General features: G+C 43.1%; 1 protein-coding gene across 2 annotated transcripts; it reads left to right on the forward strand.

Moving 5' to 3' along the window:
• Nucleotides 1-1031: 1031 nt before the first annotated feature.
• LOC127357156 (ubiquitin carboxyl-terminal hydrolase 22) lies at nucleotides 1032-26305 on the forward strand. 2 transcript variants are annotated; one of them, XM_051389379.1, is made up of 14 exons: nucleotides 1032-1511; nucleotides 2473-2505; nucleotides 13562-13694; nucleotides 15357-15470; nucleotides 15575-15676; nucleotides 16886-17052; nucleotides 18761-18920; nucleotides 19508-19613; nucleotides 20862-21020; nucleotides 22049-22175; nucleotides 22986-23077; nucleotides 23576-23638; nucleotides 24061-24210; nucleotides 24296-26305. In XM_051389379.1, exons 1-14 carry the CDS (start codon nucleotides 1392-1394, stop codon nucleotides 24336-24338), a joined length of 1569 nt encoding a protein of 522 aa, XP_051245339.1. In that variant the 5' UTR covers nucleotides 1032-1391; the 3' UTR covers nucleotides 24339-26305. The 2 variants fall into 2 exon arrangements, with proteins under 2 accessions (XP_051245339.1, XP_051245340.1); XM_051389380.1 differs by lacking the exon at nucleotides 2473-2505.
• The last annotated feature ends 22 nt before the right edge of the window (nucleotides 26306-26327 follow it).

Genomic DNA, 26327 nt, shown 5'->3' on the forward strand with positions numbered 1-26327 from the left:
TATATTCATATAAGGTAGGGGTCTCAAACTCAGATTGCCTTAGGGCCACTGCTGGTATTGACATCTCATAGGAGAGCCACTTCACTGTTCAAGTACTACATGAAAGCACAATATTCAGAAAATATTCCCATTAGTAACATCATACTTAACAAAACAATTCACACAGCTGTGTCTATACATTTTCATATCATCACTTCATATCATCTTTGTTTGTTTGCAGCCAAACATAAAATGAAGGCCTGAAATCTGCTCTCTTCTTATCAACTATTAGTATGCATTTGTGTACCTTTGGCATTATTTTGTGCCAAACAAAATAAATCTTTTACATTAGGGGCTACATGTGAGGCTCCGATCAGGCAAGGCTGCATGGTCCCTGGTCCCATGTGCCTACTTCCATGCAATATTAATGGAACCAAGGTGGCTTTCAAGTTGACTGTATGCTTTATATGGATGACAATACATACGTCATATCACCACTAGGTGGTAGGCTTTAATTGATGATACTGAAAAGGTCGAACTTTTACTAAGTAGGCCTATATCTTCAAATAAGTAGACCTACGGGAGATTTTTGCTGATGTTCAAATTAAATAATTAAGTTTATACTCTATGTCTCTAGATTAATTTGGTTAGATTAGAGAAACATGAGCTGACACTTCTGCACACGTGATGAGTGACTCTGAAATAGGCTACTTGCATCCATGAGACAGAGGACGCATCTGTCAGAAGGGAGGACAAAAGGGCAATAACAGTGTGTTCCCGTGGACAATGATTTCAGAAAAAGCACAGCTTTGTACAATTTAAAAAAAAAAAACATTATTGAACGTTTTTGGATCGGTTATAAAGTCCAGAAAACGCTGAATGTTGAATTTTTGTTAAGGAAACGTTGCATCCCGTGGTTAAAATTAAAAAAAAGGAAAATCACCTTTAATGGAACACACTGGGTTACAAACCAAGCGCACCCAACGTGCCCTAAACCCAACGTAATGACGTCACGTCTTTGTGTCGGCAAATCACGATGTACGCTGGGCGGGCATTGTGAAGCAGTAGTTGAGTGTTAGCAGGCTAACTAGAGAAAGAAAGCTAACTAATCGTAAGAGTGGAAGTGGAGCTAACGTTAAAGGGAAAAAAGGCAACTGTCAAAACAGCAAGGGGAGCAGAAATTTCAGTCAAGTGATAATTTTGCGAGTTGACTACATGAACAGATGTGTTAGTTGATGAAAAGACCGTGTTTGTCAGATGCCCGAGGAACATTTTGGATACTACATCGATTGTCCCATTCCAAACGGAAACCATTTCTGGATAGACAGTTCGTGCTAGCTAGCTAGCTAAGTGAATCATCCAGGAGACTTTTCATTGTCACCTATAAACCCAAACTGAATGTTTTGTCTGTCATGAGTCCGGCCGGGTGCTCCCATGTGAACGGTTATAAGGTGGATAATTGGAAACAAAATCTTCGAGTCATATACCAATGCTTTGTTTGGAGTGGTACTGCTGAGACGAGGAGACGCAAGGTAAAAAAAAAAAAAACACAGGAACTGCAACGGTAGAAATCAAAAAGTGAATGAATTTGAATGTGGCACAGACAGACACAGAGCTGGAGTGCAGATGATGTCCCACATGAAGCACAATCACTGAACGATCTTGAACAAAATGATGCTCTTAGTGAAACTGTACTCTTGCAGCAGCAATGTTGCTAGTACCAGTGCTAGCCTGCTAGGTTATCGCCGGTAAGTTAGCTAGCAAGACTCTTGCCTAATGAAGACTGGTTGTTGTTGTTTTTTTTTTTTTGTTTTTTTTTTTAGTAATATTGACTGCAACATTTAATTTATCTTCATTAGCTCAAGTAAGGGTTATAAACCTTTTTTGTCGTGAGTCAGTCGGCTAGGTTAGCTGAGCGGTTCTGTCTGATAGATGCTGAACAGTTAGCTGGATGGCTAAACTTGGGTTTAAGGAGAGTTGTGGCTATGGGCTAACATTACCACACCAAGTGGACCCATTGTGTCTCTCTAACGCACACACAGTACGGGCCACCGGTTAGCGTTTCTCACCTGGGCATCCCAGGTCAGTGTGTGTTGGGTTTTATTTTTGTTTTGTTTGGTTTTGTTTTCCGAACTGGTCAATCAGTCATGAGTTTGGATGTTGGGACGTCAGCTGATTACTTTATTACCAATGTCTGTTTGGGCTGATCCCACACCTGCTCGGCCTACACAGCTCCGAACAGCTCTCTACAATGTGATGTCATCACTGGACTGTGTTGCAGTTTCTTTCACTATCCCACCTTTTCTCTTCCTTTTTTTTTTTTTTTTTTTTTGTCAACATAAACTTGATATTTTTGTTTTTGTACCATGATGTTTATTTTGCAAAGCTTAAATTTCATTTAGCAACAATTTGTAGGTTGCTTGACTGTTGTCACAGGAAATCCATGCTTCTCTTATATGTGTCATACATTTTTATGTCGTTGTGATAAAATAGGTGCTTCAGAGTGATGCAGGATGGACAGAGCTGGTGAGTTGATGCTTATCCCCCTCCTCATCTTCACTGACATACTGTAGATAGTTCAGATGAATAAGAGCTTGCTTTCTCTCCTCTTGCTCACCTATCTGTGTGCATCAGTGCCTTTTCATTTAATGGACTGAATATTAGATGTAAACCAACATAGCGGAAGAATTCAACCCCATCCTTGTATCTCTGCTGTGCTACACTGTTACAGCCAGTAAGATTACTGGGTGGGAGGGTGGACTGAGAGCAGAACAGCCAAAAGCATAGCTCAGTTACATTGCGGGCATGTCAAAGCCAATAGCTAGTGCAAAATGGTCGATGACCCTTTTATGTTTGTACCGGTGTAATGAATGACAAAGCAACAATTTTACCAGCATTTGATGAATGTTAATTTCGACTGTCAAGTTTCTTTCTCACATTCTGCCCGACAGGAATGCAATCAACGGGAGCTCAGTAAGTCTGTCACGGAAATGAGACTGGTCAGGGGTGCTTTCTATTGCTCACCCCTAAGCATTTCACAGTGTTCTGCTCAGTCCCCTAGGTGTGTTTAGCTGTTGCAGATTTGGCCCTGTGACTTATTTTTGGGAGGACCATTTCTGTATCAGTTTTGAAAGCTTCACTGTCTCAGTCAGCACTGTCCCTGCCACCCTCACACCGCAACATCTTTTGCCAAGATGTTTTCCACAGCCGGTGCATCCGTAGTCCCCACTACTTTTAACTCAAGATTTACCCCTGACAAAAACTCTTTATATCTCTGCCATGTTGAGAGAAACAGTATGTGAGGGTATGGTGAAATGGCTCTTCATTGTTTTTCTACCGTACCGTGTACTTGGTGGCATGCTGCATGAATACCGGTTAACCCGGGTTTGAAACCCGCTAGCTGTCATAGTCTTCAAGGTTATATGGCATTCAAAGACAATGTTTTATTAAAAATTATTTATTTTATATTATTATTTGTTCTGCTGCAAATATCATATTTCTGTACACTTCACAGCTATCATTGGCAGGTTCAGACTTGATTGCATTGTATTTTTATGCCCTGTCCTTCATCAGTCCATGTCATCTGTAAGTGTAGTTTTTTTTCTTAGAAATGAGCACCACCTAGTTCCTCTCACATGCCTCTGCGTCACAATACACCTGTGGCCTTCGAATGTTGAAGTAATCTTAAATAACAAGGACTTGCTGTGTTTCTATCACTGAAAAATTGTTGTGCAATACTGATACTGTATCTTATAGTAAAATTCTTTTATATAATTACACAGATATAGTTTTGTCTGTGATGCAAATGGAAAGAGAAGGACAAACCTCTTTTTTTAATTCATTCGTAATAGAAATGCGCCTGTGTATACTATTTCTGCGTCCTTAAAAATGTTGCCTCGGAAGTGGCCGTGCTGTTGCATTAATGAATACTGTTGTTGACTCTGTTTTGCTCACAAGATCCATCCTTTGTAGCTTTGCTTATGATTATGTTTGTTTAACAGCTGTCTAACATCTGTTAAGATGTGTACCTAGCGGTTCTGCTCTGCCCATCTGGTCCCGGACACTGATTGTACAGGTGACTTTATACAGAGAGAAAGGAGACAACAGTGGCTCCTGAATGAAGTGTTCTCTCTAATGTCTAATTGCACTCCAGGATGGCTGTATAGAGGGGGCACTGGGGCTCTTCACCACCTAATCTGACATGCAGAGCAGGTGTAGCGCTGCTCCAGCGGTACACAGGCAGTGTATTCTCCTGAGGTGCGGCAATCTTGGTTTTTGTTCAGCACTGAATTATGAGCTAGGAGACTAGATGCCTCTGACATCCCATCGTCGTATGTTAACATTTTGGAATAAACTACAAATTCTGCATCTGTCCTTGCTATGTCGAAATGTTTATTCGAATAGATGACAGTGGCACTGAGGGGTACCCTTAATGTGAGACTGGTTGATGGAACAAGAGCTCATCACACAGCGCTGCTTAGTGCCTTTTTTCTTTCTTAAAATAGTACAATGGTGACAAACACATGGCAAGCACTGTAGTAAAAGAGCAGCCTTCTACACAGAGGGAAGTTGAAAGACATTGCTATTCAGAGTGAGGGACAGAAAAGATGTGTTTTGACATTGTATTCAGACTTGGTTTCATTAGCCAGTGTCTTTCATCCCGAATTGCTGTTTTTCACCCCCCCGCCCCCGATTTCTTTTTTTTTTCCTTTTTCTGGAGTCTGTCCTCATCAGTGTACCTGCAAGCTGTCATCCTCTCTACCTCAGGCTAAAATCAATTCCCAGCCAGTGTGCAGGAACGTTGGTGGAAAATCTGTCACCTGCTCTGCATGCACAATCTAAATCCTGCATGGGTAACAAATGGCAGAATGAATGCCCGAGACAGAAGATTGCAGGGATGACATCACGGCCCAGTGTGACTTGGGAGCTGCTTTCCTTTTTATTAGGAATTATTAGGATAACAATTTTTTTGGCATGTTAGTCCTGGATCAAATGCCCCCATTAGCTTGGGATGAGCATGTAGATTTACTCTAACACAATGTATGGGAATGTGTACTGTGGAACTGGCACATAAGTGTCAGCTTATACATATACTTGGTGACAAATTTGATATTTTTGTGGACACCCTAGCTGAATAATTTTGAATTGTATAGCAAAAATACAATTCTGCTACATGTCAAGGGCTGTCAGTTAATAGAAAGGTTTGGTTAGTCGTGCCATGTAGCCAAAGAGGCTACACCTGCGGTCAGTTTTTGTCATGTAACAAAAATCAGGCCCATTTCAGATTGCAGAGGTGGAACTATTTTTCTGATTTACTTCCCCTTTTCCCTTCCCAGGCTTTTACTTTGACCTCTGTTTCTTAATCTGTTATTATTACTGTGTTTCTGAGTGTGTATGTTCAGTGAGTTCAGTGAGCAATTGCTTGAGTACAGCACCTGTGGCTCGGTGTGCCTTTTTGTCTGAACACATTTTTTATGTTTCCTATTGAGTCATTTTCCACCAAGTACCATTTAATCAGTTTGTCAGCATAGCTCACATATACAAAACCTGCCCTTGAATTTGTTCCTTTTCAGGCCCAACTCCTCTCATATTCATAATTTATATTTTGTGACCGGCTATGGTGGCGGAGGGGTAGCGTGAATTGGTTATTTATTTTTATTCCATTCAGCATGCCGGACTCTGTTTACTGTGTTTATCTGGAAGAGGAGGTTCTATGTCTTCTAAAACACTCCAACCGTGAAGGAATCTGCCATGCAGTTAAACCGGTGCTATTATCTTATGTTGAGTGGAAATTGGACGAGATGAAAGCAGGGTGGGTGGGGTCGGCGCAATTTTACAGCCATAACCGCTTTGAAGAATTTGCTGTCACTTTGATTAAAGGGGTAAGGGGCGTGATTAGAGAGCTGACTGAACTCAACTTTTTTTTATCTTCTAGTTGATAAATCATATATGATCAGAGGAATCATAACCCCCCCCAACCCCCCCTTCCCACCAGTGCAAAGGCCCTTTATGTTTGTGATGAGGGAAGATGAGAGAGAAATCGCTAGCTAGCTAGATGTTGCAGGGAATTTCAGAGGTAGAAAAAATGGATATATTCTCAAGGATGACACATTTCTTTCCTTCTGTCCCCCCCCCCCAATGTTCTTTCACTTCACACACAATGCACAAGGCACGGCCAATCCCAGAGAGCGGTTGATTCTTGTGCTGTGAGCAGATCTTTGTCAGATCAGTCTCCCATCACATCACAGGCCTGCTCCCTGACTCATCAGCATACGTTTGTAGCATCAGGATCTATTCCTCCAGCCTCTTCATAGCCCTTGCTTGTTCCTCTTCTGCACTCACTCCCACGCTCCTTTCTTCCTCCTTTTCCTCGCTTTCGCTTTTTGCAAACCTAGTTCAGCCCACGATTTCCATTGCCTCTTGATTATCCCATTAAATCTGTGCAAATAAATGCTTGTATTGTTTAAAAGTATAATGCTGTTGTAATTTTTAAATTATAGAAAATATTCACTGCGCTGTTAAACTGCCATGGCAAGATATAATTTTCTATTCAGAGGTTTTCATCTGAATTTTTTGATCCTGTGAAATACATAGCCAAGCCTCTAATCCTCTCATTTCCCCCTCTTCCCACCCTGTCCTTTTCCCTCATCACTCTGCCTCATAGACAACACTCAGTGGGTTTGGTGATGTCAGACGTGGGTTTGTGGCCCCCATCCAGCCTTATTTCTTCCATTTCTGTGCGCTCTCTGTCACTCCCAGGTCTTGTCTAATGTGGCTTTCCGTCTGCCAGTCACTGTGGCTGTGGCTCAGTGACTCAGACTAAACAAATAGCATAAGGTCTGTAACCTCCTCACAGATTAATCGTGGGCCTGGTGTGTCACCTTGTGGTGTCCCTTTCGCATGCTATTGCCTCCCAAATGTTTCAACCTCAGAGAATCCAGCCACCAATAGACGTTTAGTATCTAACAGTATGCATTTGCTACGATGCACTGGAAGTCTTTGTTATTGTACTGACTGTGCTGGATGTGCTCTGCCACAGTGCTTTCATCTTTGTTGTTTATTTCAGATCTGAGATTCTTGAGGAGGGAAAATGCTTTTTTTTTTTTTTTTTTGCCATTGGCTGAGAGCTTCTATGCTTTAGCAATCTTCCACTAGGGAGCAATCCTGGTCAAGAAGATTCTATGTGACATGGGAACATAAGTGAAATTGGTGGTAAAGGAGGTGGGTGAAATGCTGCATGAGGCTGGTAATTGACAGTGTTAAACTTTGCCTTCAGAGCAATAACGGAGTGAAGACTCTGGGTTAGTCTTAAAAATGTGTGTGTGTGACTGAGGACAAGCATGACTTTGCGTTTTGATTAAGCTCATCTCTTGTGTAATCTGCGTCCAGCTCCCCTCTCCTTTGATTGTCCAACGGGCTCTGGAAAGACATCACTGCTACAAAGCACACTGGTCATGGCTTGAGCCAGCCAATGAGGCTGCTGTCCAGCCCTTCCCTTAGTACCACCATCTGGCTAATGAGCTGTCAATCACTCTCCAGGGGCCGGCCAAGCCCAAAACCAAGAGGCAATCAATCTCCTTGAGTGTGGACACTCAATTATTCCCCATTGTTCAAACCTTGGGCCCAAATGACAGCTTTTCTTCGGACCAGGCATTTTGTGTGGAAATGATATTCTGTCCGTGTGGAAAAGGTGAAGATTGTGGAATTAGGCCTTTGCAAGATAATTTATTACCTAGGTCTGCTCTATACTCCCTTTTAAAGACTCTGTGGTGCACTAATAGCCCCACTGTGCCTCTATTCTGTAGGCAGGGCTTATAGATTTCCCTGGAGGTAATGTACAAGGCTCCGTGGAACCTGACTGGTGCTGTGGAGATAAAGAAGAAATCAACTTGTGATCTGATAAATATCCAAGGGGACCATGCAGAAGCTCTGTCCTATGGGTGTCACATCAGCGGTCCCTCTTTGCTGTGTGTTTTGCAGGGTGGTTGTGGGCATCTGGTAGTTGCAAGGTTTGACAAATGATCATGCAGCCTTTTGTTAAGCTAGACTGTCAACCATCTGTGCAGACAAACACAAACACGCTGCCGTCTGCGTGATAGTCCCTCATGCAGTACATGTTTGTCAATGTTTTTACTTGTTGATTTTTATTTATTACATTTTTTTTCGGCCTTGGTCAGCCTACACACTGGCGAATTGGATAAATGAGCTTGCTACTCTTTTGTGAGGGGTTCCTGTGACAATTCACGACTCCTTTATGGCAGTTTCTTTTAAGCATGTGTGTTTGGTGTTGTATTCCACTAGGTCCGCCTTGGTCTTATGTGTATGTGGACACTGCAGCCAGGCAGGGACCACATGATTCTTTCATACCATAATAGTAGTATAACATAATTTTTAGCTGTAATGTCCTTATAGTGTGTGACAGTATGAGGCCAAAACTACACACACTCTCTACCACAACACCTGGATTCATTTGGATGATGTGGGAATACATTTTCACACAGAGACCACGCAGCATGTCATTGTCAACAGAGGTTACATTGAGTTGATGGATGACGGAAGTGAAAAGAGAATTGAGTAAGATTCATACTGTGTGTGTCTCTAGGGCTGCTTACTGAGACTGCATTTTGCATGTGGATTGTGGAGTTAGTCGGGGGGGGGTTAACAACGACATCATCCTGCCAAAGCACTGACAGGCTGCAGCCCCACGGGGTCAGTCGGCAGCACGGCTCTGGAGCATCACCATCAGTCTCCTTCCCCAGCCTCCCTCGGCTAGTTCATATTAGATACAAATTCAGAGAGGACTGGGTGTATGTGTGTCTGAGTCGTCATAGCAATTTTCTCAACAATATCCGTGAGAGAGGATCTGCACATCTTTTTATGCATATTTATAGTGTGCAGTACATATGTCAGCCATTGTTAATTTTGTTGATATATGAGCATGTATGTGTAGAGAAGCATGCACAGGCTTATGAGTGTGAGGCAGCATGGTGAGTCACTACTCTCATATAGCGCTCTGCTCTGTATTGACTCCCTCTCCCCTCACCCCTCCCCTGTCTGTTCTTTTGCGGCAGGAGCGTGCTCAGTAGAGCCAGACCTTTGTCCACATCATAATCGTCATAGTCATTCTCTCCTCCTCAGTTACAGCTCATCACATTACTGGCTCTGTTTGAATATATGAATTGATTAACCCAAATGCTGAGGGAGGAATAATGTAGGAGGAGATGGAGAAACTCAGTATATGAGGAATGGGTGTTACTTTATTTAGATTTATATGTATGCAAGCTAGATATAGAACATTGGTGGATTAATACTGTAGTTACCTGACCAGGGTCATTGTTGGCTAACGGCAGCTCACAGACCCACAAAGCATGTAATGCTATCTTTTCTCCACGTTAAAGATGGATTGGAGATCAATTCATCCAGCTAATGGCTTTCTGCATCTGTTCTTCCATCCATCAACAGCTTTGTATATCAGTGGGTTTTCCCCTGGACACTGAGCCCAGCCCAACTCGCCTCAAAGAGCGCATCCCAGATGGGAGATGCAGCCTAGTGCAGCACGAATGTGAGCTTTGCTACCTGTCTGACACTTGTTTCAGTCATCTGAGCCAGCAGCTGATCAATAGCTGATCTAATAGAACATTAAAAGCCCTGGGTGCAGAGAGATGCAGGACTGCTGATGCTGAGGAATAGACGGCCCATGAACCATAGTGAGGGGTAGGGAGCACAGAGAAGCTGAGGGAGGACTGGAGCAGAGATAGACTTTCTGACCCGCTAAAGGGGCGATGAGGCAGAGGGGGAAGGCGAGGGGGAGGGCAAGGCGTGGCATTGGCAGGGTTTCTTGTTTTTGACTTGGAGTTCTGGTGCAACGGAGGAGGAGTGAGGACTAACAACTTCACTGCTTGGGTAGGATAGGCTTAGAGAGGCAATTAAAATGAATTCAGAAATTCTGTTCAATTCAATTCAGTTTTATTTGTATAGCGCCAATTCATAACAGAACTTATCTCAGGACACTTTTCAAGTAGAGCAGGTCTAGACCCAACTCCTTATAACATTATTTACAGACACCCAGCAGTACCACCGTTGAGCTCAGCTGTTTCCACATAATGTGTGGCCTGTCTTTTTACCTTTTACTGGGGCATGTAGGGGGTTCTTTCAGACTGAAAATAAAAATCCAAAATCCTTCAAACTCTATAACTTTGTATCTCCTATGTGCTCTTCTTTTATCATAGCATGTCAATGTCACAAGCTCTACCTTAAAGGTTTAAAGAGTCTTTGTTTCTTTCCATCTCTCACCTTACATCCCTCTTGAAAAAGCACTCCTCGCTGATCTGCTGCTCACACACCCATTCAGAGCTGTCTGGCTAATACACCAATATGAATAAAAACAGAGCTTAGGGTCTGCGACCCTGAATATCCCCTCTACTGCAATGTCATCACAATCTAGCCCACGCCTACTAATGCTCAGCCAAAACAGACCTGACTGTGAGTTTTGCAGCCTATCTCGGCAGCAGTTTATGGTAGTGTATGTCTGGTGTTTCATGTAATACCCATATCCCCGGCATACCATGACACGAGGGAATGAATATTGAGCTTCTTGCTTCTGTACCATCTGTCAACTTATCCATACAAATAGAGGTCTGCATAGGACTGTTATTTCAATCTTTCACCCACCTGCTTGTGTAATATTTCTTTTCCGCTCTCTTTCACATATGAGCTATCCGAGCAGAGAGTCAGATCTCAACCATCGCAAGATTTTTTTGTTTGTTGAAAATCTGTGTCTTATCCCACAGGGAAAATGAGCTGCAGTTAGAATGTATATATTTTTTAAATCTAAAGAAATGAACAGAGAGTTCTTTAAGAGTTTATTGAGTCACATTTTAGAATATGTGCTTACAACAAGCGTTATATTATATATACCCTTTTATACCCTAGAAATAAGCTTCAGGCAGTAGAGACCAATAGTGGATAAGTTGGTGTTATTGTTATTATAGAAATATGATGTGGATATCGGAAGTATCTTCACACATTTATGTTACAGATGTCTGAACTAGAGAAAGAGAGTCAGTGATGGAAACAGAACTTTATTTGACAATTCATTTCATTTCATCACAAAAAGCATTTATCTACAGTTAACACTGATATCCTGGCTATACTAACTGCCCACTTCCAACCATATTAGAGTATATACTGCAAATCCTTTGTTAGCAACATTTGTGTTGGTTGTTGTGGGAACCACTACCTAAAATGTTGTGGCCCTGGATGTAAAGGTTTTGAGTCATCCTGTGAGTTATTTAGCGAGACTGTCAGGTTTTATTGCCACATAAGTGGTATTAGTTTGAGTTGTGTAGTCATCCCATTGGTCTGTTATCTCATCCAGAGAGAAGGAAGTGAAACCGACTGGCACAACCTATTCATTTCTTTACAACAATACGCTCTAATGTGGTTCACATGGTGTCAAGTTACACTATTGTTTCTCTAGTCAAAAGGCAGACAATACAGTACAGGTTCGTTAAGTTCATGCCCAATAGCTTAAAGCAGTGGTGAGGGTTGGGACCCCACTAAGGGGTCGCCAAAGCTTCGCACGGCAAGCAACAATCATCAGGCCCTCGCAGTCTGCATGCCGGGGTGTGCTTGTGGTCGACTTACGCGCCAGCGTATTATGTGTAGACTACATTATGAAAATTTCACGTAAATCAGCTCACAGTTGCCATACAACGCTTACGTCGTTTCCAGTAGGTGGCGCTATGAGTGTGAATATATATTGGCATGCATCAGACGTGTATTTTGGCGCAGATTGCACAAAATACACTGAAGTTAGAAAAGCTTTGTGTTTCTTGGTGAAACATTGATTTTCTACGCCACCCCATGCTCACCCCCTTCGACGAAAACTCACAAATGGCACAAGGTTTAATCCTGGCCGTAGTCGATCTGATGAATTCTGATGAAGTTCAAACATTTTTTGTACATCTCGACATCATCTATATGTGTACCGATTGTCATCCATAATGGTGAATTGCGCCGTTAGAGGCTCTATAGGGGGTGCTGTCAAGCCATTTTTCCGCCATAAAAACGGCTCATTCTAAGGTAACAAAAAAACTCATTATAAATGAATGAAAACATACTCATGAATATTATATTCCGTTTCTGCCAATAGATCCTGTTAAAAGTTACACTGTAGACCTTTTAAGCTATGTGTACTACATGAGTGTGTGAGTCTGTCTTCTAAGTGAGTTTCACACTGTGTACCAGAAACTGGAAACTGCTAAATTTCTCCAGCCAATAGTTTCTTTCTCATTTTGTTTCGCTTCACCTTTGCTTCACACCTCCTTTCCCTCTGTCATCTCTCTATGAGTGGGCGACTCATTGCGGCAGGTCTGCACCCTGAAAGGCTTTGATTACATCGCTCTGTCTTTCCTCTTTTATTAAATTTCTCTCTCAAAGCAGGCTTGCAGACTACTTTCTGCTCTACTTTCAGCTCTACTTTCACTCGCATTACCAACAGAGCTGTTCAGTGAAAGCATCGAGTGCAATTGTTGTTAAAAGATTTAGCACTTGCTGATGTACTAACTGTTTTAAGAATGCCCCAATTCATTGCATCTGCATTTCTGAGGGTCAGAAATGAATATGGGAGTATTCCTCCTACTGCCTTTTTTACATCTTCAAATGCTTGTTTCTTTGTCACCAGTAGAACAGCTGGCCATCTGCTATTGTATTGTTAATATGGTGTTTAGAAAGTGTCACCTCAGACAGCTCCACCACAATTGAGGCACCAGGTTTATTAGCATGAACGTGGGTCTACAGCCATGTAGATATATGTAGAGCTGTGGTCTTGAGGTGTTCATAATGCAAATTCATGTACATGTGTGCCTACACTCACAAGCAGCATCTCTATCACATTTCTCTTCAGAATATGCGACAGTGTTCACCATATAAACACTTGTCTACCACTCGTGGTTCATTTCAAAGACTAACAACACTTCTCGGGCACCCCTTTCTCGTGGTTGTTGTAACCACCTGTGCTCCTGTGTAGCCCCTTTAGGGCTCATTTTTGCAGGTCTGCCAAAGATGTCAGGCATTCTGATGTTCAATTTCTTTGGTTACCTCTGGGTGCTGTAGTCCAACCAATTACATAAACTCCAGCGGCTGTTAGTGTGCGCTTCAGACAGATCCTGCTCGCCTTCCCCAGCGTGCCTGCCAAGCATTAAATCCCATCATGCCCTGCATGTGTTAGAGAGGGAACGATTCAGTGTTGAAACATGTTGTTATTCAGCTGCATTGGATTTGTCAACAGGCCCAGCAAATCTTTAGCCCGTCATCATATCATGTCTATCCAAGCACTGTGTATGTCTATTCAAGCACTGTGTCCTCCGAAGTGTTTGTGTGACTGACTGGAAGATAGAAATCTAATTCAGCTGGCAGGGAGCTCTCTACCTACGCCACTCTACATTATAGCTCAGGGCTCTGTCCTGCTGCAGAGCATTTTCTCACCACACTGACTGTCCTCTCCTTTCTTGCTCTCAATTCCCTTTCCCCGTTGTCCTCCCCCAACCCCCTTCTTCCTTCCTTGGGTCTTTCTCTCCAGGCCAAGTCGTGTATCTGTCACATGTGTGGCGCACACCTGAACCGGCTCCACTCTTGTCTCTACTGCGTCTTTTTCGGCTGTTTTACGAAGAAACACATCCACGAGCACGCGAAAAACAAGAGACACAATCTAGGTAAGCCACACACTCACTCACACAACTGTTTAAGAAGTCAATCTGGGGGGAGTTGGTGGGGGGTACTCTCAATAATGCATTATATATAACTAGTAATTATAACTAGTAATCTCAGTATATTGTCCCTCCCTATGTCCAAGGCTTAGTCCCATCACGTCAGTGCTCACATTCACATGCACCCTTGTGGCCCACTGCAGCATCAGCTATTATCAGTGAAGGATTACAGCATTACTTTGGGCAACTTCCTCTTCTGAGCAGACAGGGAGCTGAACCTCTCCCTAACCGCAGCGCATTACCATTCTGGTGGGAGCTCATCTCATCCAGTCAAATGTCATGGGTTTAAGTTAGGAGAGTCCTCTTCATACAGCAGCAAGTGAGGGGTTGACATTGCTAATCCAAAGCTACCATAAAGTGCAGCTTCAACCGTACATGCTAATTATGTTAAATAAGACAACGACACTAATGAGAAAGAATTTGATATTACCCTGACGAGGAAAACTAAATATGGAAACAAGCGAGACTGAAGGGTGGCTTGGTAGTTGTCTGAATGGCTTTAATTGATTTAATGCATTTCAACAGTTTTACACACACACACACACACACACACACACACACACACACACACACACACACACAGACACCCCAAGTGCACGGCTACAGTGTTAATTAGCTTTGAGCTTTCCACAGGAGCTTCTCTAACACTGGCGCTCTGTTCTTCTCCACCTCTAATCAAATTAATCCAAACTCCCCTGTCTGCTAAATGGCAAGCTCCCTTCTCAGGACTCCTTTTACATCTTCCTCGTCTCCTTTTCCTTTTTTTCCTAGCTACCTCCGTCTCTGGACGACTTTCACGTCTTTTTCTACCTTTCTTCCACCTTCCTGTCCTCTCATTCTTTGCTTTCGTCCTTCACTCAAGTGAGCAAGAGTTCTGAATTTCTGCATGTGCCTTGTGCAGTACTCTCAGCCTATATCTTCTTCCTCTCGCTGCCACTTGTGTTGCTCTCATTTTTCTCTCTTAACCGGGTTGCTGATGTCCAGAGAGGAGCACCAGAGAAAAGAAAGATGATGTGGAAAGATGATCATGTCTTTCAAATTATTTCTTTTCCTGCATGATTTATTTCTATGTACGTTCTCTCATGTCCACACACACACACACACACACACACACACACACACACACACACACAGAGATAACATGGCACTGTGATGACAACATAGCATACACCAGTGAGGTTTTCTGCATGATGTATTAGCTCACTTTCTCAGTGTGTGGGTAGCACCAAAAACAGAAAAATGTCCGGTTAAGCTAAAAATAGGTTGTCACGGCAACAGAGCTGAGGTATTGTTGCAGTGGAGTTTTAGAATGGAAGAGGATGGTGTGTTAGTTGAAAGCCCAGGTGGGGGTGGGAAACAAAATACACCTATTCCATCGCTGCTCCTCTCACATCTTATAATTGTTCTGTGCAAGCAATGAGATGGAAACATATAGCAGTGAGTGGAAAATGCAGGGCGCAGAAAACACTTGTCTTGAGTCTGACTGTGCCAGCCAGGTTGGACAGTAAAATAAACAAAAAAAAATGTGTGTTACTGTGGTGGGAAAATCTATTTGTAATTATGGTTCAATCTCTCTTTCTCCCTCTCTTTCCTCCCTCCTGCTTCCAGCGATAGACTTATTATACGGCGGAATATATTGTTTTGTGTGTCAAGACTACATATACGACAAAGACATGGAGCAGATTGCCAAAGAGGAACAGAGGAAAGCCTGGAAATTGCAAGGTATATCATTTTGTTTTCTGTCTGAGAACTTAATGCTTTCCAAATGGGGCCACCTGATATCTCAGTGCCATCACATTTTTGTTTTTTTCCTTTTTTTTCCACAGGCATAGGAGAGAAATACACAACATGGGAGCCGACCAAGAGGGAGCTAGAATTATTACGACACAATCCAAAGCGGAGGAAAATCACTACGAACTGTACCATAGGTGGGCAATTGACTGCACAGTTCAGTCTGCACAGCTCTTCATCCCTTGGCAGTGTGTGTGTGTGCTGTGGGTATTCCTCATAGCTGTGTGTGTCTCTACATGTGCCTGTGGCGCAAGTGTACTTGGGGTCACTCTTGCATTTAAGTGTGGCACCCAAAGTAAAACAGGACCGGGCAGCCCCACAGGCAGCATGCTGCGAGAGGCAGAACACAGTGTTCCCTCTCGGATAGATGCAGACCACAGCAGGCCTGAATCGTCTCTGGGTCTCCCCCACACACTTTATTTCTGTTCTGTTTTATCAGTGATCTGTTGCTTTGGTTTTTTCCTGCAATCTCTAATTAGTCTCTGATTTTGTACTTGTACTGATTTTATCTTTCCCTCTGCCACCATTCACTCCCCCCTTATATCTTTTAAAGAGCTTGGTCGGTAGCCCTGTTAGGGCAGTAGACTGTGCATGTCCCTGTGTGTGTGAGCACACCAGGACTAGTCTGAAGTGTTAAAGCTATCGCTGAGTGCTCTCTTCCAGAACCAAACCTTGCTCAGTTGGATAAGACCCAAGACCTTGCTGTGTCTCACCTGTTCTACTGGCCATCACTGGAGGACCGTAGCTTTACTTTCTCACTCTAAATTAATCCATTCACAGGTTTGGGGTCGGTTCCAGGATACACACGGTTTTGCTGGCAGACCCGACCCAGCACCATATTGTTGACTTTCCAGCCATACACAAAAAAAAGTGCCATTGGCTTGTTAATACCTATATGGGCATATTGTGATTTGTGTACTACCAGCTACAAAACTACCAAATATTTACATTATTAATAATGATGACTAAGCTGCCAGTCTTTTTTTTCCTAATAACTGATTAAAGGTTTAGCCTTAATCCCCATTTCAATTTATGATATCCAGTCTACTATCACTTAAAACAAAGATAAAGGCAAATAATCACAATTGAGAAATATGACAAATTTTCCAATTTTGCTTGAAAAAGGACGTAAATGGTCAGTGTTTTGGGTTTTTTTATATACCAATTCAATCATCTTCTCTAAATTTGTTATTTTCTAATAAACAAGTTGACCACGGCTAAAAGTCAGTCCATAGAAACAGTTCCTTAGTGATGATTCAAATTCCCTCCATTGCCAGCAGTATGAATCACAGCACATTGCCATGTTGTTCTCACATTTTTCTTTGTCTCTTCTTCTTGTCCTGCAGGTTTACGAGGGTTAATAAACCTGGGCAACACATGTTTCATGAACTGTATTGTTCAGGCCCTAACACACACACCACTGCTGCGAGACTTCTTTCTCTCCGACAGACACAAGTGCGAGATGCAATCAAACTCCTGTCTGGTGTGTGAGATGTCGCAGCTCTTTCAGGAGGTATGATGCACAGGTTTGCGTGTGTAAACTTGGGTTACATAGGTTTGTTTAATCCCACGAAGAAAGGAAGAGTTTATGATTAAAAGTGAGTCACAATTTCACAGTTTTTTAATTTTTTCAAACAACCATATGATACCGAATGTTCTGTAACCCACTGCAGAAGGCTGAGTCACTGTTGTGCTCTTTTATCGAGTCCAAAGAGGGAGGCAGAGAGGAGGGAAAAATCCTGCTTGAAAGGAATGCACAGAGCCACGTACAAATGAATGAGCAGAATGCAGTAATTATACCTTTATTGAACCTGATCAGTCAATGCGAATTATGTTGCACAGCCATTTATAGCCTTTTAATCCTGGCTCTTTGATGCGAAAGTTTAGCGTTTTACATCCAACAAAGTCATCGGCCCTGAACGTTATGTAATTTCTGCCTGGTCCGCTCCCACACTGCCTCGCTTTTTTTTTTTTATCTCTTACACCCTCTCACTTCCCAGTATATATGGGCCCACAGATGGCAAGTGGTGCTATAATGAGTTGAGTCATCACCCCCTCCCTCCCCCCTCCACAACGCACACGCGCACAAACACACACACAGAGCCCTGCCCTGTCTCAGTTGGCTGAACTTTTCAGCTACATAACACATGAAGGAGATAATCTCTCACCTCTATCAACCAGGGAGGCAGACAGTGATTGAGTGTTCAGCTGTGTTTGAGACAGAAAATTCAGGGTCAGTCAGACAAGAACAATCAATTTAAACACACCCTAACAGTATCATTCCCAAGTCTTTCTACCTCCACACCTTGTCCCCGACTCTCTAAATTTCATTCCTTACTTCCATCCCCTACCCTCCGTTCTTTTTTAACCCGCCTCCACATCGTCATCAAAAGCTGTCTTCTGACTCTGCAGACGCACGCACACACAGATCTTTTTAGATGTGAAGGTGAGAGGTGCGGCCCGCTTTGATCAGCCACACTCTTTCCCCCCGTTTCCTACTCCTCTTGTAGCGTGTTTCATTTGTCAGCCACCTTCAAACTGCCGAAAAAGAAGCAGAGTTTGTTAGATTCAAGAGACGTCAGCGTGGCATGTTTTTCCCCCTCTTACAGCTCAATCAGATTTCAGAAAAAGAGTGTGGAGAATAAAATGAGGTGTATGCGCAATGTCTGTGTGGAGATATGAGAGCCGTCTCTGGCATTAATGAGCTCTGGTTGCAACTTCATTGTAGATGTTTGCACCCGCCAACTCTTGCGCTCAGCACTGTTGCTTTCTTACCCACATCTCCTGACCCTGACCCGGATTGTCACTCACTTGAATTCCCATGGCAACCCAAAGACTCTGCAACACTTCACAGATGGATGTTTTTGCTCCAAACGCTCCTTTTTTTCCAGCCACTTTGTCTTCCCTGTCGTGCGCCTCACACCTCCTCCTCTCTATGGGTGCGCCGTCATTAGAGCTGGCGCTGTGAGGTGACATGTGGCGGAATTCATTCATATCTGATGAAAGTAGTAGTTGAAAGAGTCAGAAAATCACCTTGACTGACAGAACATTTTGTGTTATGGTTCAGCAATGAATTATAGATGACAGTGAGCAATGTAGCTATGAGGTAGGCAAAGAGGTAATACAATATAATGCACCCAGTAAGACCTGAAAAAATAGGCTAACCACGCCTCTCCTCTTCACCCCCAACCACCTCTCCCATCTTTCTTCCTTGCTCTCAGTTCTACTCGGGCCACCGCTCGCCCCACATTCCCTTCCGGCTGCTGCACCTGGTGTGGACTCATGCACGTCACCTCGCAGGCTACGAGCAGCAAGACGCCCACGAGTTCCTCATCGCAGCATTGGATGTACTACACAGGCACTGCAAAGGGGACACCATCAGTAAGCTATATGAGCAGTCAAAATATCATTCCCAGTGTGTACAAAGCATTTAGATTAAAGAAATCTGTATGTTTCAAAGGGTTTACTCTAGATTTTGTTGGTTCTTAAATATTTTCTGTCAGGCCACCATTGCAGTGTGTTCAAGTCGGAGTGAATACGAAGCACAGCAAAGAGTGGTGATTGAGAGGAGTGTGCCCGGGACTGTGCCACCTACTGTCTCTGACCCAGCAATGTTGAGTTATACTTAGATCTACCCACAGAGCACAGTGCCTTACTTCACTGGAAACACACTAAAGGAGACTGACAATGGTGTGTACCAAGGGGACAGCAAGCAAGCAGTGTGAGGAATGTCAATAGGCCCTGCTGCAGTGCAATGACAGGCTGACATACCCCACAGACCCTGCAGTAAGGCTTGCTTCTATTTAGCTATAGACAATCCAGAGAGTTGTGAAGTGGCAGGGAGGCTCCGCTGCAGGGGAGTGGTACAGTGAGAAAGAGGGCCAGACCAGAGTCCTTCAGAGGTGCTAAAGAGGTGGTCAGTGCTGTCTGTGTGTTTATTTATACGTTCTGTTCTTTGTGGTCCGCAGGAGATGACAATGGCAAGAAGGCCAACAATCCAAACCACTGTAACTGCATCATTGACCAAATCTTCACTGGGGGCCTGCAATCAGATGTTACCTGTCAAGTTTGCCAGTAAGTATGTGTGTGTCTCTAGTGTGTCTCAAACGTGTAAAGAAGCAAAGGAACGGAAATTTGGAAAAGTGGAACGTCCCACCTGAGGTGTTTGTTGCCCATTCATCTTAATGGAGTCTCACATCACCACCTACACCCCTCCTCCCTCTTTTCTAACATTTACCCATTCATCCATCTTCCCCCTATCCTTGTGGTTCTCCGATACTGTAGTCGCCTCTCACTGCTTGGCTGATGGATGTGGACACCATCCATTCACCCAGAGTGGTTGAACCACTGCTTGTGTCCTCTCCACTGCTCTTATTTAAAGGCCCGGTCCCTGCAGAACTGCCGTAAGGGGTGGTGGTGGTGGGGGGGTGGTTGTCTAGACAGCAGCACAACCCAAGCGTTGCCTGCCTGCCCCCTAGAGCTGTCCTGTCACATTAACACCAGCACACTGCACTGAACTGCAAACCACCTTGCCCAGACTAGCAGGAAAACCAAGCCCAGCTCAGGGCGATTGTTACCTGCCTCCACAGCGGAGAGAGAGACTGCTGATGTAGAGTTGCTGTCTTGTGCATCATTCTGCCGTAAATTAAATTCCTTTGCAATCATTAAACAAATCTCCTGTTGATTACATATTCCATATTACATATGGGTAAAGATTTAAGAAACGGCTAATTGCATCCTCCAAGGCTTTTTATGAACACAAATGGTACCATATTGGTGCCATATTACTGCAGCGTTTCTCTCTCACCAACATACATGCGTGCACACTTGCCTTAAAAGCCATCTGCTGATACCATTGGGTATTACAGCACCACCCCTCATTTAATCAACAGCAATAATGTGCGGCAGCCCATCCCTTGTGCGCATATATTTGTCTATAGTGTATACATTCTACACTGGAAGCCTCCATTTTGCCTGGGCCGCAGTCCATCACAGTCATCGGGCTCTAATAATACAAATTCCTTATGTAAAGCTAATTTTCTCTGATGTAACACTTCATTGAATTGCAAATGGACCTGGAAGAACAGTGTGGATATTATGCACATGCACACACTCATTCTTCCAGCAGGCTTCAACAAAAATATGATCGGAATCTACAAAGACTGTGTAAATTAAAGCTTATATTCTATTGCCATTTATGTCATCATCCTTTCATCACGACCTGTAAGGGAAACACAAACCTACAAACAACCACATGCTATTTATTAAACGCCGTATTCTGACCCCCTTCTCTCTCGTTCTTTTTTTTTTTTTTTTCTCAAGTGGGGTTTCCACGACGATAGATCCATTCTGGGACATCAGCCTGGACCTTCCTGGCTCATCCACACCTTTCTGGCCCCTCAGCCCTGGAGGGGATGGCAGCACAGTCAATGGAGAGAGCCACCTGTCAGGGTCCACCACGCTCACAGACTGCCTACGCAGGTACATCAGTCTCAGCTGACACCAGACATACTGTCATTGTTCCGCTTGTTCTTACATTCGTCTACACCAACTAAACTAAATCCCCACTCATCTTCATCATCAAGTTATAAAATATTTAATAGTGCTAAATCACTAGCGATTCTTGCACCAACAAAAAAAAAAAAACAGAGGTCCGACGCCTTTGACTTACAGTACTTCTACTAGCTATCTCTCCTTACAATTACCGTTCATAACATTTGGAAAGGACAGCAGGTCCCTTTTCTACCTATTTCCTTGTTTTGCTCTATCCCTTCCTCCACCTCTCCAAATTCATGGGTATCAGTCTTCCCCACTTGTAGGCCAATACATTTCATTCATCCCTCCACCTGTACGAAGGGTCACATATGGTGTCTGCTCAGTTCTGCTTGGATCTCATCTTCAGCCATCACCAGGTTGGCAGAGCAGGTGTGACCTCTCATATCTCCTCTACTGCCTCTTCATTCTTGCAATTTCTTTTCCCTTTCTTCCTTATCTTATTTCATTCCCTCCCCTCTCCACCTAATTCCTTTTCCCCCGTGCCCTCTCTCTCTACCTCTCACATTCGTCTGATCCTCCCCCTCTTTCTCTCGCCTCCTTTCCTTCTGACTTATTTTTTATTTTTCTTACTGCAGCTCCACACACACCCCTAGTTGCTGCAGCAAGTCTCTTAAAGGTACAGAACTGGTTGGGGCTGTTGCCATGGTGATAGAGGTGTTGGCAATACCAGCAAGGCTCTGGGTTGGGTGGGCTGACATACAGAGTGGCTGCACTAAAACTCCGCAGGAAGACTTGAATGCACAAGCCCCCCCCCCATCTTCCGATTAACTACTTGCCCCCAGCGGTAGAACTAGAACCAGGTGTTGCAGGGGTGCAAAAAGCGAGACCATGAAAATATAATTAATAATAGTTTTCTTCCTCTTTTCCCCAGTTTTCACTTCCTGTTTCCGCATGTTCTCTGCTCTCACACACACCCTCTCTTCTTCCTTGTAATTCCAACCCTCTCGCTGCAGGTTTACGCGGCCCGAGCATCTAGGAAGCAGTGCCAAAATCAAGTGCGGCGGTTGCCATAGTTACCAGGAGTCCACCAAACAGCTGACAATGAAGAAGCTCCCCATCGTAGCATGTTTCCATCTCAAAGTGAGTCAGCCAGTGACAACGGGCTGCCAGTTATCACTTGTTACATTGTCTGTCACTGTCTGACAATCTGATTACTTCAAGGACACACTGGGCTTTTATCATTCACACGTTTAATTTCTCAGTCATTACTCCAAAACAGCAGGTAAAGTAGTGTCTTGTAAATAGGTCTGTGGGATGTGGATCGATAGATGCTGTTTCTTTTGTTTTTTTTTATCCTATTTAACTTTCATGTTTTATTTATAACGGCATCCTTTCCTATTGCACTACATTTATATGCCGTAATATGCATTTTGCCCTGTGTGTATGCAGCCTTCCATGTGATGGAAGCAAAGTTCCGATTTTGCAGTGACTTAGTTGTCTGGTACATTGCTTGTGTGTAGGTGCGTTCATAATTCAATTCAGTTGTTGGTGCATTACCTCCTGCTGTGTAGCCCCTTTCACAGTGTCCCAGGACACCTATGATTTTAAAGACTTGTACAGTCCTCTACTGTCCATGTTTTATTCATCATAACAGTATTTGAAGTCCATAATGTATTTATGATATTCATAGGAACAGGCTGCAAAGAAGATTGTCTAAGATCAATCTAAGACTGTTATTATCTTGTTATGAATGTGTAAATGTGTGACAGCCGGGGTGGAAAACATGCATTTTCACTTTTCACTAGCTGTGTTGTATTTTGTATGTTGTAATGATGACGCCTGTTTTTTTCTAAATATGTGTCCTCTCCCCTCCCCCCCTCTCTCTTGCCATTTTTCTCCCCCTTCCCCCTTCTCTCCTCTTTCTCATCCTCCCTCTCTGGCCATCCCCAGCGGTTTGAGCACTCTGCTAAACTGCGGAGGAAGATCACTACATATGTTTCCTTCCCTCTAGAGTTGGACATGACGCCCTTCATGGCATCCAGGTAAGCCTTCACCCACGGGCCCCTTAACTTCTCTACCCCATAAAGTGCATTTTGTTCTGACAGTGTTCACAGCTAGATAGAAATAAACAGATTTTTCTAAAAGAAAACAAAAACATGTAGCAGCTCATTTAACTGGCTTATTATATTTTAATGCTAACATGCACATACTGTATAATACACTATACATACTCTGTACTCACAGTAATTGCACGCATTTGCATTCATGCCAAAACACCATTATTAAATGCTCCCCATGAATATAGACTTGTGTCAATAGAGCATGCAGCAGCAGTGTTGCCCCACCCCTGGCTGTAGCATCCATTCAGCTCTGTTCAGAGACAGAGAGATCATTAGAGGCACCGGCAGGGAAGAGATCAGCTTTCGAAAATAGGATAATTCTGCCACCTAGTGGATTTATGTGCCAGTGTAGTATGTTTACGCATGCATGCAGCATTATATATGCTAACCTCTCAGTATTCTTTCTCTTGTCTCCCGCAGTAAAGAAAGCAGAATGAACGGGCAGTATCAACAGACGGTTGATGTATTAAACAACGACAATAAGTGAGTGCCTTGGAAAACTGTTAACGGCGAACTGATTTATTAAAAATCTGGCACTCTTACATCATAGTAGACATTTCTACTCTAGCACAGCAGCACATGCTAATGACCTGAAGCATCCGGCTGTGACTTCCCCAAATGAAATCAATTTGAAGCCTATTAAAAGCTGCTTAGTTTTCTTCATCCATGACAGTTACAATGGCTTTCATTTTCCAGGACATTTACAGGGAATTTACTGTCTTAATGCCATCGACAGGTTGCTTGTAGTAGAGAGGAGAGTTGGTGCGGAAGGTACTCCTTGATGAGGCTTCCTTCTTGAAGAGCAACAGTGTGGAGTTTAAGATAAATGAATGTACCATATGTTTGAGGAGGATAATGGGGCTTTATGAGTTACTTGTTAAATAGAAATTGTCTTTTATTTCCAGGTATTCCTTGTTTGCGGTGGTCAACCACCAAGGCACATTAGAGAGTGGCCACTACACCAGCTTCATCCGCCAGCACAAGGACCAGTGGTTCAAATGTGATGATGCCATAATCACCAAGGCCAGCATTAAGGATGTACTCGATAGTGAAGGGTAAGAATGGAAACAGGCATCAGCAGTACTACAAAAATGTTATACAGTATGAAATCTAAATCATTTGTTTTTTTCCCCTCCTCAGGTATCTCTTATTCTACCATAAACAGTTCCTTGAGTATGAGTAGTCTTTGTGACCACTGACCATGAAGAACCACTGCTTCTAATGCGAGAGTCAGGGGACTGGGGATAGGATGAAACACAAACACACAAACCTACCTGAAACTCTTTGACTTACTAGTCTGCTCCTCCAGTTCTGGAGGACAAAAATAAAAAAAAAAAGACGTGTGAAATCATGCAACCTTTCAAAAAAAAAAAAAAAAAAAAAAAAAAGACAAGCACTGAGCTACTTCTTGGCATCTACTTGACAAAACTGAATGAAGAGGAGGAGGAGGAAGAGTCAGGCGTCGTCAGTTCCAGGTTTGGGCAGAGGGAAGAGGCCCCACACCCCTCACACTCTCTCCCCCTTCCTGCTGCAGGGGCAGAGTCTGAGCAAGACCGACTGTCATGTTGATTGGGCACATCTGGATTTTTTTATCACAGTATTCTGACCCCCCCCCCACACTCACACACCCTCCATTTTTCTCCCATGGTGCTCTCGTTTCAACTGACCAAGCATTTAACTTAGTCATGATGGAAGACAAGTTTGTTGTCATATGCATATGGGACTGAACGCAAAAAAAGAAGAATAGAATCAACGTATTATGAACTTTGCAAGAACATTTTTGAAGGTATGGTTATGATTCTTATCATTTGTGACTTTAGTTATGAAATACTGTATGAATCTAGTATACATCTATTTTTTAAGAGCAAAGAAAACATGGGAGAGCTTAGAGACGCTGCCTTTGCCAGTTGCTGGGGAAGTGCTGCCATGGAAACTAAGCAGATTTGGACCTGAGTGTGCTCATGTTCCATTATTTACTGTGTTGATTGTTTTATTTTTAAGTCTGGTTGAGGGCAGGGAATATCTATTTTTTTTAGCAACTCATTGAAATTTGTTTACTGTTCTTTTCAGTGTCTTTGTTTTTTTTTAAGTTTTCAGTACAGTCATATGTCCCTCGCTGTCCTGGTACTGGAAGTGTTTTTTGGACGTATTATACTTTCATTCTTGTGGAATTGTTGGTATAATGATGGTGGTGATTAAATTGGCTCACCTTTTGCTGTTTATGAATTGTATGTTGAATGTGAGCTTTGGGTTTCGTATGGCATTCTGAAGAGAAGACTTGTGACATGAACTCAAGATGAGAGTCCTATAATATGCGAGAATGCTGTGGTCTCTCCTCATTGAACACCTCGAATGCTCTGTGCAAAAAAAAAAAAAAAAAAAAAAAGTAAAAGCCCATTTAACAACACTGCATGCGACTGGGCTCTCATAATCTTGGGATCTTGTAATATGTGAAAATTTTGCCCTCAGTAATGCCTCAAGGCCTGCTGCCCATCATGATTTTTGTTCTGTAGTTTGGGGGTGGGAAGACGATCATGTGAGATATATAGAGGGTAAAACACATTGCACGTATATGGGCACTGTGCGACCACAGCCTGGCTCTGAATCCATCAGTGTTAATCTTCTCCATGGCAACTGTGTGGCTGGTGTAGACCGGTGTGGTTCGTGGTGTGTCTTGCCTCTGCAGTGCAGTAAACCCAGTGCTCTATTCAATCAGTATGCTGTCAAGTCAGACTTTAGATAATGCACATACACATCAGGGTGTTGTGGTCTGTTTTGTTTGAATATCACTGATTGTGTATGTATAAAAAAAAATACAGAATAAAAAATATTCACTCATGTATAAGATGAGGGCTCTAACCTATCACAAAGTAATACCACATTAAAAACCACAACCCCTGGTTGTTTAGCTGCTCTGTAATTGAAAATAAACATGCATATCCTTTGGTCTGCTGCAGAACCTCAGCTAGAGGGCAACGGTGGGTTTCTGAACAGTAAAATCAAAGACTTGTAATATGGTCGCACTATGGTTTTGATGTATCATGAAGCAGTTAAGGCCACCCAAGGACATTCAGGGACGCAGCTGAAACGAAAAGGAAGAGGAGAGCTTCATTATCCGTTTCAGTGATTAAACTCAGAACAAAACTGGAATGTGTATGTGCTGTCGTTTGTC

Source organism: Dicentrarchus labrax, unplaced genomic scaffold (assembly GCF_905237075.1).
Source record: "Dicentrarchus labrax unplaced genomic scaffold, dlabrax2021, whole genome shotgun sequence".
NCBI classification, from domain to species: domain Eukaryota; kingdom Metazoa; phylum Chordata; class Actinopteri; family Moronidae; genus Dicentrarchus; species Dicentrarchus labrax.